The sequence below is a fragment of the Petaurus breviceps genome, unplaced genomic scaffold (genome assembly GCF_028583685.1).
Source record: "Petaurus breviceps papuanus isolate PSGF00001 unplaced genomic scaffold, PetGlider_PUasm1.0 176, whole genome shotgun sequence".
NCBI classification, from domain to species: domain Eukaryota; kingdom Metazoa; phylum Chordata; class Mammalia; order Diprotodontia; family Petauridae; genus Petaurus; species Petaurus breviceps.
In genome coordinates this window covers 31,865,059-31,881,182 of record NW_027185771.1, presented here as the reverse complement: position 1 = coordinate 31,881,182, position 16,124 = coordinate 31,865,059, and the positions used below count along the sequence as shown (strand labels likewise).

General features: G+C 35.8%; 1 protein-coding gene across 1 annotated transcript; it reads left to right on the top strand.

Annotated features, from left to right (window-relative positions):
- Nucleotides 1–6,779: 6,779 nt before the first annotated feature.
- LOC138159557 (olfactory receptor 5I1-like) lies at nt 6,780–7,715 on the top strand. The gene has a single exon (XM_069085909.1). The coding sequence runs from the start codon at nt 6,780–6,782 to the stop codon at nt 7,713–7,715; it is 936 nt and encodes a 311-aa protein (XP_068942010.1).
- Nucleotides 7,716–16,124: the final 8,409 nt, after the last annotated feature.

The window sequence follows — 16,124 nt, the reverse complement described above, 5'->3', positions numbered from 1 at the left end:
TATATATATATATATATATATATATATATATATATATATATATATATATACACAGGATATATAGAACATAAAGTAAAGTTAATATAAGAAGGAAGGTACTGGCATTAAGAGAGAAAAATAAAGCTTCTTAAATATAAAAGGTTTTTAGCTGACACTTGAATGAATCCAGGGAAACCAGAAAGTGAAGACAAGGAGCACATTCTATATTTGGAGAGTATCTAGTAAAAAGATGGAGTAAAATGAGAGAGTATTGCATCATGAGAAATCTCAGTGCCACAAGGTTGTAGAGTAGTTTGTAAGATATGGAAGAAAACTGGAAAGGTGAAAAAGGGATATGGTGTAAGGGGTCTTAAAATCCAAAGTCTTTTGCCATATGGAGACCCAGTCTATAATTTTGACTGTTCACTTGGGTGTATGTGCCAGGTAGGCAGGGGATTGATACACTGTGATGGCTTTATCTATCATAATTTAGGGACCTTTTATAATTTTAGGGCCCCATTACGGAGCTTCTCCATTTGAGGTTTTCTTTACTGAATTACTCAGTTTTCAGGAGGCCATAAGGGAAAAATAGCATTTTTCTTTTAGGGTGTACCTTTTACAATTGAACCAAGTCCTTTGAAATAACTTTTGTTTGTTTGAATGTTTATGTACAAATAAATATTTGTTTTATTACTCTATTCATTTGTTCAAGATCACTGAACTCCTTACACACATAGTGCAGCTACTGTGAGCAAACAGTATGAATTTTGTGTTCCTAGGATACCTCTATCTGGCAGTTTGCCTAGAGCATACCATCGTAGCTCATAAATGCTTATATTTTTAGCTTTTTAACCAAAATCAGACTAATTTATTTTCTAATTGACTTATGGAATGTAGGTCCCTATGATATGTTTTGCCTACTGGCCTGGTAAGCATGAATAACCAATTCTAAGTGCATAGCCATTTTTTAAGGCTCTCACATGTGTTTGAGACTTACCTGACTTGTTTTCTCTCTCTTTGGACTTTGTCTATTTGTCTTATTGAGGGATGAGCTTGAAATTCTGTTAAGATTGCCTTGCAGTGGAGTTTGACTGTTTGATTGACAAAAGGAACCCACAGGATGGTGACTTTTAAACAACAGCCCCAGAAACCCCAGCCTACTCAGGGTTAGCCCTAGAATATTGAAGGTAGTTGTAATGAACTGACTTCTGATAACTTAGCCTGCCTATGCAAGTACCTTTTGGGTGAGTGAGCCTAGACAGGATGCTATATCTACCAAAATATAAAATTTCTAAATGAACAGAACTCCATATAAAGATAATAATGTAAAACCGAACTAGTTTGAAAAGAACTACAAAAACCCCCAAACTTTCCCAGATGGATTTATAAAACAATTCTATCAAATTTTATATATACAATTGATAGGCATATACAAATTATTTTTAAAAATTGAGAAAGAAAACACTAACAAAATCCTTTAATGAGAGAACGCTTTAATGAGGCTTAATACATAAATTAGAGGAGGACAAAGCAAAGTAAGAGAACTAGAAGCTAATATCATTAGTGAAACTGAATTCAGTTTTGAAAGAAAAATCCTGGCAAAAAGTCTATAGCAATTTATCCAAAAAGCCATCCAATGTGTTCAAATCAGATTTATATAAAAAATTCAAGGAAGTTTCCACAAGTAAAACATTTAATATAATCATACTAAAACCCCAAACTGTCAAAATCACATGATAATATCAAAAGATACAGTAAAAGCCTTTGACAATGTACATTTGTTTATGCGAGAATCATCCAGAGGATATGTGGAAAAAGAATGTTCTTTTGATGTGATAAAAGTATCTATTTTAATTCAAATGTTAGCTTTATGTGCAATGGGAAAATATTAGAAATTTTCTCAATAAAGAAACAAAGGAAGCATTGCTGCTTTCCATTCTGTTATTTCACAGAGTTCTAGAAATGCTAGCACTAGCAATAAGAGAAGGCAAAGAAATATAAAAAAGGGAGAGATAAGATTATCTTTCTGCGGAAAACATTGTTTTACTTTTAATCATCTGACAAGATTGTCACACAAACCAATTGAAACTATAGTTTCAGTGGAATTACTGGACAGATAGTAGAATCCAAAATCAATAGTATTTCTGTATAGTAGCAACAAAATTCAGGAGCAAATAATAGATTGGAAAGGTTTTAAGTATTTTGTTTTGTTTTGTTTTTAGATTTAGGGAAATCTATGCATGTGTAGACTTGGAGTAATAGAGAGGGGAAGACTAAAGATGCATGCATGTTGAGGGGATAATTGACAGAGTAATCTGGAGGGGGATAATTATAATTCACATTTATCACTTTAAAGTTCACAAAATGCTATCTTAGCAACAACACTTCACCTACATAAGGGAAACGGTCCTTGAAAGCCAAGCACCTAATCACTGATAGGAGGTCAATAATTTGGTCTTAAACTAACCATAAAAATGGGACCAAACAAGCTGATCACTTTGTAAGTTTCAAATAAATTCTTTAGCACAATGTGCAGCACACTGTGAGGCGTAATAAATGCTTATTTACTGCCTGAATTAGAAAGGGAGCAAGTTATAGGACAAAAAAATTATTCTAGTTAGAAGATGGAGAAGATTCTATCTCATCAAGAAGATACTTGTAACTGGAGAAGAAGAGGCTGGGAGAAGCCCCATTGGTTTGGGGGAATCAGAAGCATGGGCAGAAGGAGCTTGCACAAGCATAGAATAAGACTTTCCTCACCAGGCTCTGGTGAGGAATATTAGGAAAGAGGCTTTGATTGTGACCTTTCTTCCCTTTCTCTATCCTCTCACTCACCCTAATCCCCAAATTTCATTGAAGTAAGAGTCTAGGTCATCTATTATTAATGTGAAGAACAGATGTAAACTTAGGAGCCAAGACAGGAGGAGAGAGACAGAAGGTCAGATATGCCACTTATTAGCACTGACATCCATAATAATTGACATTATTGACACCCGTAAATTACTTAATGTTCTGAACCTCAATTTTGTCCTGACTACCTCATGTTTGGTTAAAGTTAGGACCATGAATCTAGTTCTTTGTAACCATAAAATTCTACACAAATAGTATCTAATCCTCTGTCTACATTCTCTCTGTAGATCCATAATCAAGATGGAGAGCAGCAACCTGACCTCAGTACCTGAGTTCATCCTGCTTGGCCTCTCCAGCAGGCCTGAGCTCCAGGTGTACTTCTTTCTGCTCTTCCTCCTTGTCTACCTGATGATCTTGCTGGGGAACCTGCTCATTGTCTTCTTGATATTAATGAATACATGCCTCCACACTCCCATGTACTTTTTCCTCACCCATGTGTCCATTCTAGAAGTCTGTTACACATCCTGTGTGATTCCACACATACTGTGGCACTTATCAGCAGAAAGGAAATCTCTTTCTTTCCCCTGTTGTGCCACACTGTCTTACACATTCCTGGTTTTTGGGACTGAAGAGTGCTACATTCTCTTGGTGATGGCCTATGATTAGTAGAGAGAGGACTGTGGGCTCTAGATAACAGGGCAGTCTTATTTAACTTGGGTCTTGACTTGGATAAAGTTGAATGAATAGTTAGGAGTAAGAAAAGTTCTCCAGGCAGGAGGAACAAGAGTCAAAGTCCAAGTCAAAAAGATTAGAGTAGCCTTGGTATATGTTAGATATAAAGAGATTAACTTATCTGAAGTAGGAATAAAGTCAGAAGAGTCATGAGAGAATAAGTACTGGAGATCTTATGCCACAAAGGGGGAGGAGAAATATATACAGGTGAATAGACAAGGAACATTTTAAATATGTTTGAATTCCTTGGGAGAGAGAAGGGGTGCTATGAAGTCAAGGCAGCTGGCCAGACTTGATATTTGACTTTAAAGATCTCTGTCTGACTAAGGGTAAGAGTATTCATGGAGGAAGTGTGAAGGCTCCAAAGTGACCCTGAAGCAGATCTCTTTGAACCACATACATTTTATAGGAACTTCCATGATGCCAGTCATAAATTCCCAGAATATAGAGCCCATTACATACTACTGTTTTTCTAAAGGGAACAAAGGACTCAAGAGTCTGAGGGCCAGAAAGAGTGATCGAACAATTATTCTCTTTTTCTCTAATGAGGAGTCATGGGAATCAAATCCCAGAGGCCTACAGACTATGTAAATATTCTTCCATTTAACTGGATTTCTATTGTTCACTTCTAAAAGGTAAAGAACCTAGATACTACTCCCTCATTTCCATCAACGTCAATAAGGGATGCTCATAGCACATGACCATCACATCTTAAAAGAGAATAGACATCTAAAATCTCGACTTCTGGATTTGAATTTGTTCTCATTTGAAGCAGATAAGTAGATACACAGATGATTAACATTATCTGAGATTATCATTGACTAGTGGGGTAAGAGTTAAGGGAGCACAGATTTGTATTAATTAGCTTTGGCGGGGCGTGTCATTAATAAGGGAGCCTCTGCCCTATTCCTAATAAACAAACTCCTAGAGTTTATTCCACAATTAATACAAAAGAGTCATTTAAAGTAGCCTCAGAATTTAGAGTTTGGTGTAGGGAGAACTTAAAAGGGGCACAAATAGATAAGGACCATGAGGGTAAATTAACATTATTGTATTAGAGGAGAAAATTATAGAGCTCTGACATGAGGGTTTGTGAGAATAGTGTGGTATGGTGATCAGATTCTTCTACAGAGAGTCAGGAGACCTGACAATCAGTCCCAATTAATGTTGTGTGATGTGTAGTTTCCCTTGGAACTTTCTTTCGTCTTCTTTCATTTTATCTTCACCTGTCAACAGCTATCCTGACAAGCACACAAGGATACTGAGCGGATCAAAGTAATTGATGATTTAGAATCTAGACTCTAGGTTGCCTCAAGCACCATATAAATGCCAGGTGGTATTACTGTGCTTAGATTTGAAGTTGTTTTTTTTTTTTTTGTCAGAGCTGGGGAATATTATCCTGCCTGGGTTAAAGTCCCTCTGAATCCCCCTTCCCAATAAGTACATATAGCTTTTAATACACTGACGATAAGGGAAGGAATAACAGGAGAAAGTAGAGGGTAAGGGTATACGATATAATTAATTTTTTTATTTCAGGGCTGAGTGGGCATGGTCTCTAGTGAACTATCAAAAACTGGTGAGAACCTTAAAAATTCCTGATTGGTGGTTTTCTTTTCTCCACAAATCACTTCTATGCCAAGCAAGGAGATATCAGGGTTAAAGTTGCTGAAGTTGTAGTCCCTTAACTGTTTTTCCAAGTAACCTACTCTGCATGATCTGAGTCCTATCCCTTGAACCTGTTTTTGCCTCTGCATAGGTATGATTGTTGAATGTTAAATGATGGAATTGAGGAACAGCTGAGTAAGAAGATGAATCCCCTTCTCTTAATGTCTTTGTGGCCTCCCCATAGGCTGAGACATTATTGTCCAAGCAAGACTAGGGAAGACAGCAATGCAAGAGTTACTGTTTTATCAGATCCAGAAATTTGAGGTAAGGATTGGTCATCTCTTATCTGTGCAGCTGAGGAGGTATGGGGTCAGCAAATTACAGTAGAGTTCATGCATCATTATTCCTCATTGTAAGCTTCTACCTCTGTAATCAATCAGTGAATCAATAAACAGTTATCAATAAACCTTCTATGTCTCAGGCACTGTACTAAGTACTTGGGATAGGAAAGAAGGCAAAAGACAGTCTCATCTCTCAAGGAGCTTACAGTCCAATAGAGGAGATAACATGTAAACAATACATATTTAACAACCTATATACAAGATAAATAAGAGATAATTAACAAAGGGAAGGCATTATAATTAAGAGGGGCTGGAGAAGACTTCCTGTTGGATTTTAAATACACATCATTTTTTTTTTTATATAAACAGGCCTTATACCACTAGAGTTATTTATAAATTGCAAATTGTATTTTCTTTTCAAGTTGCATGTTATTTTAAATTCCTGAGGAAAATGATTTTGTACAGGAACCTTGTGATGCATGTTTGTATAACGTTAAAAGAAAATTCAGATGATCATGTCCTAATTTATAGTTTTGGTATATATTTGCTAAACTCAAAATTTCCAGATTATAGAAGATTAAAATAATTAATCCCATCATGAATTCCTCTACAGAATCCTTTTTGCATAGTTACAATAATTACTGATATCTATGGAGCGTATTGAGGGGCAGCTAGGTGGCACAGGGCATAGAGTGCTAGGCTTGGAATAAGGAATACTCATTTGCTGTGCCACTAATCTGCTATGCTGCTGTCAGGAAGTCAGTTAACTTTTCTGAATCCAGCTTTCTCATCTATAAAAGTAGGATAATAGTAGTCTACATGGTCAATATATTGACTTATTTTGTTTGCCTACTATAAGGTAAGAATTTTATTTAGAGTCAGAGGAAGGTAGGTTAATTGGCAGCAACCATATGCAGAAGAAAGAACATCAGCAAACGTTTTTTAAGCACACAGAAGAAAAAAAATGAAATTTAGGAGAGGACAATACCAAATACAGCAGTTTTATTACCTTGCTAAATTAAATGTAAATTAAAACAATTCTTACAAAACTGAAGATCATGCGTCTATATATGATCCTCTTTTTTGTTATTTATAAAATTGACTTTTTGTCTATAGATGATTGTTAAATTCATAAAAAAGGAAAAGAAATAAGAGAAAACCAATATGCCTTGTCTGATTTAAATGGTTGTAGTGTGAATCAATAGAGATACATAACATAAAGCACTTTGCAGTCACAAAACTCCATGTTACCTCCATAGATTCGTAAACAAGATGGAGAGCAGCAACCTCACCGCGGTGACTGAGTTCATCCTCCTGGGCCTCTCCACCCGGCCTGAGCTCCAGGTGCCCCTCTTCCTGCTCTTCCTCATGGTCTACCTGATGATCTTGCTGGGGAACCTGCTCATTGTGTTGTTGATAATAGTGAACACATTCCTGCATACTCCCATGTATTTCTTCCTTACCAATCTGTCCATAATTGAAGTCTGTTATACATCCTGTGTGTTCCCACAGATGCTTGGGCACTTCCTTGCAGAAAGAAAGTCTATCTCCTACTCCTGCTGTGTTATACAGGTCTACACATTCCTATCATTTGGCATTGCAGAGTGCTATATCCTCTCAGTGATGGCCTATGACCGCTATATTGCTATCCGGGACCCCTTGAGATACTCAGTCACAATGAATAGGAGTTTGTGTGTGAGGCTGGTGACCGGGTCTTGGATGGGTGGCTTCCTTGCATCTCTTGTGGCTACAGTAGCTACATTCCAGCTCTCCTTCTGTCAGGATAATGTTATTAATCATTTCTTGTGTGAAATGCCTGCTCTGTTCCGCCTCTCCTGTACAGACACATCCCAGGCAGAGCTTATCTCAGAAATCCTTTGTGTCTTTACCCTTTTGTCCCCTGTCATATTCATCACTTTCTCCTATATCCACATCATCAACATTGTCCTCCGAATTCGCTCTGCCCAGGGGCGCAGAAAAGCCTTCTCCACTTGTTCTTCTCACCTCCTTGTTGTCATCCTATTCTTTGTGACTGTAATGTCTCTTTACATGAGACCCAAGTCCCTGTACTCTCCAGAGAAGGACAAGATCATTACTGTGTTTTATGTCGCCTTCACACCTACCTTGAATCCCCTCATCTACAGCCTGAGGAATAAGGAGGTGAAAATAGCACTAAGAAAACTCCTAGGGAAAACTAGTAACACATAAAACCACACCATGTGACAGAAAAAGGCACTGCCACTGTGTGTATAATGCCACCCCAAGCCTCTCACTTCCACTTTGTGCCTCTTTTTCAGAAACTTGAAACCAAGTCAACATTATTTTCATTACTTGTGAAGGATGTGCCAATCTGCTGCCCTATGGCTTTTCTCAGAATCTCTGTGATTCTGACTTATAATGTGTGTAGATTGAAATGCCCTTTCTTGTTCAATATTCCCAACTTCCTCACACACATCTGGATGAGTCTCATCATTTTGGTTTCCCCATTCCATTCTTCCATAGTCTTTCATTTTGTCCCTTGAATCCTTGTGTTATGTTATGAATTACCCTTTATTTTAGAACTTATATCCTTCCTCCAGAAATGTGTTACATGTATTTGGTAATTATTGATATGTCTATATGTTTGCCTTCAATTAGAATTCAAGATTCTTGAGAGAAAGGACTATTTAATTTTATCTTTCTACCTGTAGGACATAGTACTATGCCTAGCTTGCAATATGAACTTAATAAATGAATTTGTTGAATTAAATTGAATGCCTTGCTCAGATCTCTTTCTAGGGACAATTCTAACTGCTTCACAAAACTGAGCTTTGAAAAAGTGATTTACTTGAACCTATATAGCACATATAGACTTCAAACACAACTCTTAGGACTCCATAGTGAAGTAATCTTTACCTTAAACCAGGAGTGGTGAACCTATGGCACTGAGGCCACATATGGACCTCTAGTTCCTTGAGCATGGCCCTTTGACTGAGTCCAAGTTTTACAGAACAAATCCTTTTATTAAGAGGATTTGTCCTGTTTGGATTCAGACAAAGGGCTACCCTTGAGGACCTAGAGGGCCATGTGTGGCCTTGCAGTTACAGGCTCACCACCCTTGTGCCTAAACTATCCTACCGTATCAAAGGAAAAAAAAATATAATTCCTACATATTGTTAGATCTGGAAGGGATACTTTTTGTAAGAGTTTCTCAGGGTTTAGTCCTCGGTCCTCTTCTCTTCTTTCGCTTTTCTCAATACCATTGGATTTAACTATCACCTTCACTCAGATGACTCCCAGATTTATAAATCCAGTCATGATCCTGTTTCTGAATTTCAGCCTCACATTACAAACTGCTTACTGTGCATTTCAAACTGGATGGCTCATTGGCATCTCAAACTCAACACATCCACAACAGAATTGCTTATTATTTTTCCCTAAGCTCACCCCTCTTCTCAACTTCCTATTTTCTGTCGATAATGCTACCTTTTCCAGTCAAGAAAATTTTCAACCTTGGAGCCATCCTCAATGAGTCCATCATTCTCCTACTTCATTTTGCATGAGTTTTCAAACCTTTTATATTCTATATCCACATTGTATCTCATATTGTCCCTTTCTCTCTCCTCACAGAAGCACTATCATCTTCATGTTCTCATCACCTTTCACCTAGACTAACAATCTCCATTGATCTCCTTACTTTCAGTCTCTGTCCTCTTCAAACTATTCTTTGTATAACTGCAAAAATGATATTCCTAAAGTATGGGTTTGACCACATCAATCTTCTGCCCAAGAAGAAGCTAAGCTCCTTCTTGCCTCTAAAATAAAATAAAACATTTTGTTTCTCTTTTTTGCACCCTTCACAACATGGTTCCAGGCTACCTTTATGGTTATATTAAACAGTACTCATCATCAACCACCCTACATTTCAGCTAAGTTGGCCTACTTGTTTTTTATGTGACATTCTGTCTTCCATCTCCCTGTAATGAAGTCTCTGCTTAAACCTATCTCTTAGAATCATTAGCTTCCCTCTATGCTCAGCTCAGGAGATACCTCCTGCATGAAGCTTGTACACAAGTAACCCTCAGTTACGTGTGTCATACTTCCCAGAAATGACTTTGCATCAATTTAATCAATTAATCAAGTGATTAAAAAGCATTTAAGTGTCTCCTGTGCTGCAGACATTTATGTGAATAGTCACAGGTCGGGGTTTGGCCCATGTATTTCCTTCCATAGCCAAGAGACCAATGCATATTTGACTGTAATCTGCCACCAATAGGTGGAATGTATGTGGACCTCATTGTGGTCCAAGGAGTAAGAGTCCACTATTACATTGATGACATCATCCTGTTTGGGCTGAGTGAGGAAACTCCATCTAAGGCTTTGAAGAAGTTGTTAGATGTTCTCATAGATGAAGCCTGGGCCACTAAACCTGATATGATCCAGGGACCCGTTTAATAGGTCAAACAATTAAAGAGGGGGAGCAGTGGGAATTCCCCACCAAGGTGAGAAAAAACCTACTTACAATAAACTTCCTACTTAGAAGCATGTCATCAGACTTTTTTTTGCTTCTAGAGAAAGCAACACCCTTGACCTTACCACCTACCCTTCATGACCCAGGCATAATCTTACAGTTCTTCTACATGGTAGCTGCTGGCAATATATAAAGTTTCAGTGGGACCTCAAACAAAAAACATGATATAGAAGCCTCCCAAAATACAATTGGGATGCCTTGTCTTTGGAATTTCTGCTATCTATACTACTGGATTATAAATGATTGCCACTGCTAATGATGTCACATGTAGCCTTTTGCAAGAATAACCAAGTTGAACATTGTAGACAAATAAGAGTTTTCCACATGTAACTTTGGTGGAACTATGACCAATTATATTCCTTATAAGAAGTAGCTCTGGGGTGGGCAGGTGTCTCTCAGCAGATCTTCTCATGCTTCAGTGTATCCCAGGGTGGGCAGGAATCTCCCAGCAGTAAACCTCCTGTGCTTCAGTGCGGCCCTGAGGAAAAGCAGAAAAATCCCACCTGGCCTCAGCATATGCCAGACACCACCATTAGGACCCCAGCACACAAGATAGGCTACCAGACATCTACAGCCTCCAGTGGCCAGCACCTGAGGCCCTGGGGGAACAACGTTAGTAGCCAGGCCCCTGAATCCCAGAAAAAGAAGCTTGAGGCAGTGCCCTCTGTGCTACAGCAGGAGAGCTCAACTTTAAAATCCACAAAATAGGAAAACAAATTGAGCAAAAAGTAAAAATGAACACTGACCACAGACTGTTTCTTTGGGAAAAGGGAAGATCAAAAAACAAATTCAGAAGAGGATAACACTGTCAGTATACCCAAATATGAAACCTCAAAGGGAATATGAACCGATCTCAAGCTCAAAAAGCCTTTTTGGAAGAGCTCAAGAAGGATCTTAAAAGTCCAATAAGAAAGGTAGAAGAAAAACTGGGAAAAGAAATGAGAGGTATGTAAGCAGCAGCCAACAGTTTGGAAAAGGAAGAAAAAAAATTGAATGTGGAAAACAATTCTTTAGAAAATACAATTGGCCAAACAGGAAAAAAAATCCACTGAAGAAAGCCATTCCTTGAAAAATAGAACTGGCCAAATGGAAAAGGAGGTACAAAGACTAACTGAATAAAGCAATTCATTAAAAATTAGAATTGGGCAAGTGGAAGCTAATGACTCTATGAGAAACCAAGAATCAGTTAAACAAAATGAAAAAGTAGAAGAATATATAAAATACCTCACTGGAAAAACTACTGATCTGGAAAACAGATCCAGGAGAGATAATTTAAGAATTATTGGTCTACCTGAAACCCATGATTAAAAAAAAGAGCCTGGACAGCATGTTTCAAGAAATTATCAAGGAAAACTGCCCTGAGGTCCTAGAATCATTGAAAGAATCCACTGATCACCTCAGGAAAGAGACCTCAAAATGAAAACTTCTAGGAATATTGTAGCCAAATTCCAGAATTATCAGGTAAAGGAGAAAATACTGCAAGCAGCCAGAAAGAAATAGTTTAAATATTGTAGAACCACAGTCAGGATTATTCAAGACTTAGCAGCTTCTACATTAAAAAATCACAGGGCCTAGAATTTGATAGTCTGCAAAACAAAGGAGCTTGGATTATAAACAAAAATCAACTATCCAGAAATGTTTAGTAGAATTTTTCAGGTGAAAAGATGGATATTAAATGATATAGGTGACTTGCAATCATTTCTGATAAAAGGAAAAACAGAACCAAACAGAAAATTTGATCTTTAAATACAAGACTCAAGAGAATCATAAAAAGGTAAAAAGGAAAGAAAAAAGATGTTATTCAATAAGATTAAACTGTTTCCACCCCAACATGGGAAGATGATACTTGTAACTCTTGAGAACTAAATCTTTATTAGGCATTTGGAAAGGGGTATACATAGAGGGTATGGAAATAAATTGAATTTGATGTGATGATAAAAATAATTAGTTTTTAAAAAAGATTGTTCTGGGAGAAGAGGAAAGGGGGAGGCATAATAGGGCAATTATTTATTTATTTATTTATTTATAAGCAATCGGGGTTAAGTAACTTGCTCAAGGTTACACAGCCTGTTATTTCTGGGTGTGGTGCTGAGTGTCTGAGCCTGGGATTCGACCTCCATGTCATCCCAACACTGGAGTCGGTGCTCTTACTTGCTGAGCCACCTGGCCGCCCCTGGATAGGGTAATTATTACAGGAAGAAGCATATACAGCATAAGGAAAAAAGGGAGAGTATTGTTTGAACTTTACACTAATTGGATTTGGCTCAAAGATGGAATAGATTACACATTCAGTTAGTTATAGAAGTCTATCACACTTTATAAGGAAGTAGAAGGATAAAGAAGAAAGAAAAGGGAGAGGGTTGATATAAGGGAGGGGAAATTAAGGGAAGCAAACAAAACAGAAGCAAAACACTGGTGAGGAAGGAAAATGTAAAAGGGGAGAGAAAAGTATTAAAAATGGAAAATAGGATGGAGAGAAAGACATGGTTAGTAATCATAACTATGAATGTGAATGGGATGAACTTTCCCATAAAATGGATGCAGATAGCAGAATGGATAAACCATAATCCTACAATATGTTATTTACAAGAAACATATTTGAAGCAGAGGAATACACATAGAGTAAAGGTAAAAGGCTGGGGTAGAATATATCATGCTTCAGTCAAAGTTAAAAAGAAAACAACAACAACAGGGGTAGCAATTCTGATCTCAAACAAAGTAAAAGAAAAAATAGATCTAATTAAAAGACATGAAGAAGGAAATACATATTGCTAACAGGTACCATAGAAAATGAAGTATTATCACTACTATATATATATGTGTATATATATATATATATATATATATATATATATATATATATACCAAGTGGTATAGCATCCACATTCTTAGAGGAGAAGTTAAGGGACTTACAGAAAGAAATAGACAGCAAAACTACTAATGGAGGACCTCAATGTCCTCCTCTCAGAACTAGATAAGTTTAACTACAAAATAGACAATATAGTTTAAGGAGGTTAATAGAATTTTAGAAAAGTTAGATATGGTAGACCACTGGAAAAAACTGAATGTGGATGGAAAGGAATATACCCTTTTCTCAGTGGTATATGGCACAAAAATTGTCAATGCTTTAGGGCATAAAAATATCACAATCCAATGTGGAAAGACAGAAACATTAAATATATCCTTTAAGGTCATGATGCAATAAAAAATTACATGTAATAAAGGGCCATGGAAAGATAGACTAAAATTAATTGGAAACTTAATAATCTAATCCTAAAGAATGAGTGGGTCAAACAATAAATCATAGAAATAATCAGTAACTTCCTCCAAGAGAATGACAATAATGAGACAACATATCAAAACTTATGGGATGCAGTGAAAGTGGGTTTTAGGAGAAGTATCATATTTCTAAATGCTTAAATGAATAAAATAGAGATAGAAGAAATCAATGAATTGCTCAATGAATTATATTGAATTGAAAATAATAAATTGCTCAATGAATGGCTCATAAAATAGCTAGAAAAAGAACAAAAGAAAAATCCCCAATTAAATACCAGATTAGAAATTCTGAAAATGAAAGGAAAGATTAATAAAACTGAAATGAAGAAAATATTGAGCTAATCAATAAAACTAAAAGCTGGCTTTATGAACACACAACAGAAGATATTAATGTTTGGTTAATTTAATGAAAAAAAGAAGAAAACCAAATTACCAGTATTAAAAATGAAAAAGGTATATTTACCACCAATGAAGAGGAAATTAAAACAATAATTAGGAACTATTTTGCCCAACTGTATGCCCAGAAATTTGACAATCTTAGTGAAATAGATGAAAATTTACAAAAATATAAATTGCTCACATTAACAGAAGAAAAACAAAAGACTTAAATAACCCCAGTTCAGAAAAAGAAATTTAATGATACATCAATCAACTCCTTAAGAAAAAATCTGCAGGGCCAGATGGATTTACAAGTGAGTTCTACCAAACATTTTAAGAACAATTAATTCCAATACTATATAAACTATTTGGAAAAATAGGCAAAGAAGGAGTCCTACTAAATTCTTTTTATGATACAAATATGGTGTGGACATCTAAACTGGGAAGAGCCAAAACAGAGAAAGAAAATTTTAGATCAATTTACCTTATTAATATAGATGCAAAAAATTTTAATAAAATATTAGCAAAGATACTATAGAATTTTATCATAAGGATTATACACTGTGACCAGGTAAGATTTATACAAGGAATGTAAGGCTAGTTCAATATTAGGAAAATTATCAGCATAATTGATCATATCAATAAAAAAAGTAACAGAAATCATATAATTATCTCAATGGATGCAGAAAAAGCTTTTGACAACATCCAGCACACATTCCTATTAAAAACACTAGAGATCACAGGAATAAATGGAGTTTTCCTTAAAATAAGCAACATCTAACTAAAATCATCAGCAAATATATGTAATGGGGATAAACTAGAAGCATTTCCAAAATGATTGGGGTGAAATAAGAATGTCCATTATCACCATTGTTATACAATAATGTAATAGAAATGTTAACTTTAACTATTAGAGAAGAAAAAGAAATTGAAGGAATTAGAACAGGCAATGAGGAAACAAAACTATCACTCTTTGCAGATGATATGATGGTATGCTTTGAATAACCTAGACAATCAACTAAAAACTACTTCCAATAATAAACAACTTTAGCAAAGTTGCAGGATATGAAACATGGCATTTCTATATATTACTAACAAAGTCCAGCATCAAGAGATAGAAAGAGAAATTCCATTTAAAATAACTGTAAATAATATAAAATATTTGGGAGTCTATCTTCCAAGACAAACCCAGAAACTATATGAACACATTTACAAACCACTTTTCACACAGATAAAGTCAGATCTAAATAATTGTCAAAATATTAGTGGTCACAGGTAAGCTGAGCATAAAATGACAATTCTACCTAAATTATTTTACTTATTCAGTGCCATACCAATCAAACTACTAAAAACTATTTTATAGAGCTAGAAAAAATAATAACAAACTCATCTGGAAGAACAAAAGATCCAGGATATTAAGGGGATTAATGAAAAGAAATGCAAGGTTAGGTGGCCTAGTCATTCCAGATCTAAAACTGTATTATAAAGCAGCAATCATTAGAACTACTTTATACTGGCTAAGAAATAGAGTGGTGGTTTAGTTAGGCACACAAGATACAGTAGTCAGTGACTATAGTATTATACTGCCTGATAAACCCGATATAGCTTCTGGGATAAGAACTCACTATTTGACAAAAACTCCTTGGAAAATGGAAAAATAGTATGGCAGAAACTTAGGCATAGATAAGTATTTTATACCATATGCCAAGATAAAGCCAAAAAGGATATACAATTTAGACATAAAGGGTGATATTATAAGCAAATTAGGAGAAATAGGAATAGATAGCCTGTCAGATCTATGGATATGGGGAGAATTTATGACCAAATAAGAGATAGAGAACATTATGAATGCAAAATGGATAATTTTGATTACATTAAATTGAAAATTTTTTGCACAAATAAAGTCATGCAATCAAGATCAGAAGGGAAGCAGAAAGTTGGGAAATGATTTTTACAAACATTGTTTCCTTCATTTCTAAAATATATAGAGAACTGAGCCAGATTTATAAGAATACAGGTCATTCCCCAATTGAAAAATGGTCAAAGGATATGAACAGGTAGATTTCATATGAAGAAATTAAAGCTATCTATACTCATATGAAAAAAAGTTATAAAATCACTATTGATTATAGAAATGCAAATCAAAACAACTCTGAGGTACTACATCCCACCTAGCAGATTGGCTAACATGACAAAACAGGAAAATGACAAATGTTGGAGAAGATGTGGGAAAATTTGAACACTAATACATTTTTGGTGGAATTGTGAGCCGATCCAACTATTCTGGAGAGCAATTTGGAACTATGCCCAAAGGGCTATAAAAATACGCATACTCGTTGACCCAGAAATGCTACTTCTAGGTCTGTGTTCCAAAGAGATCATCAAAATGACAAAAGGATCCACATGTACAAAAATATTTACTATAGTAGCTCTTTTTTGTTGTGACCAAA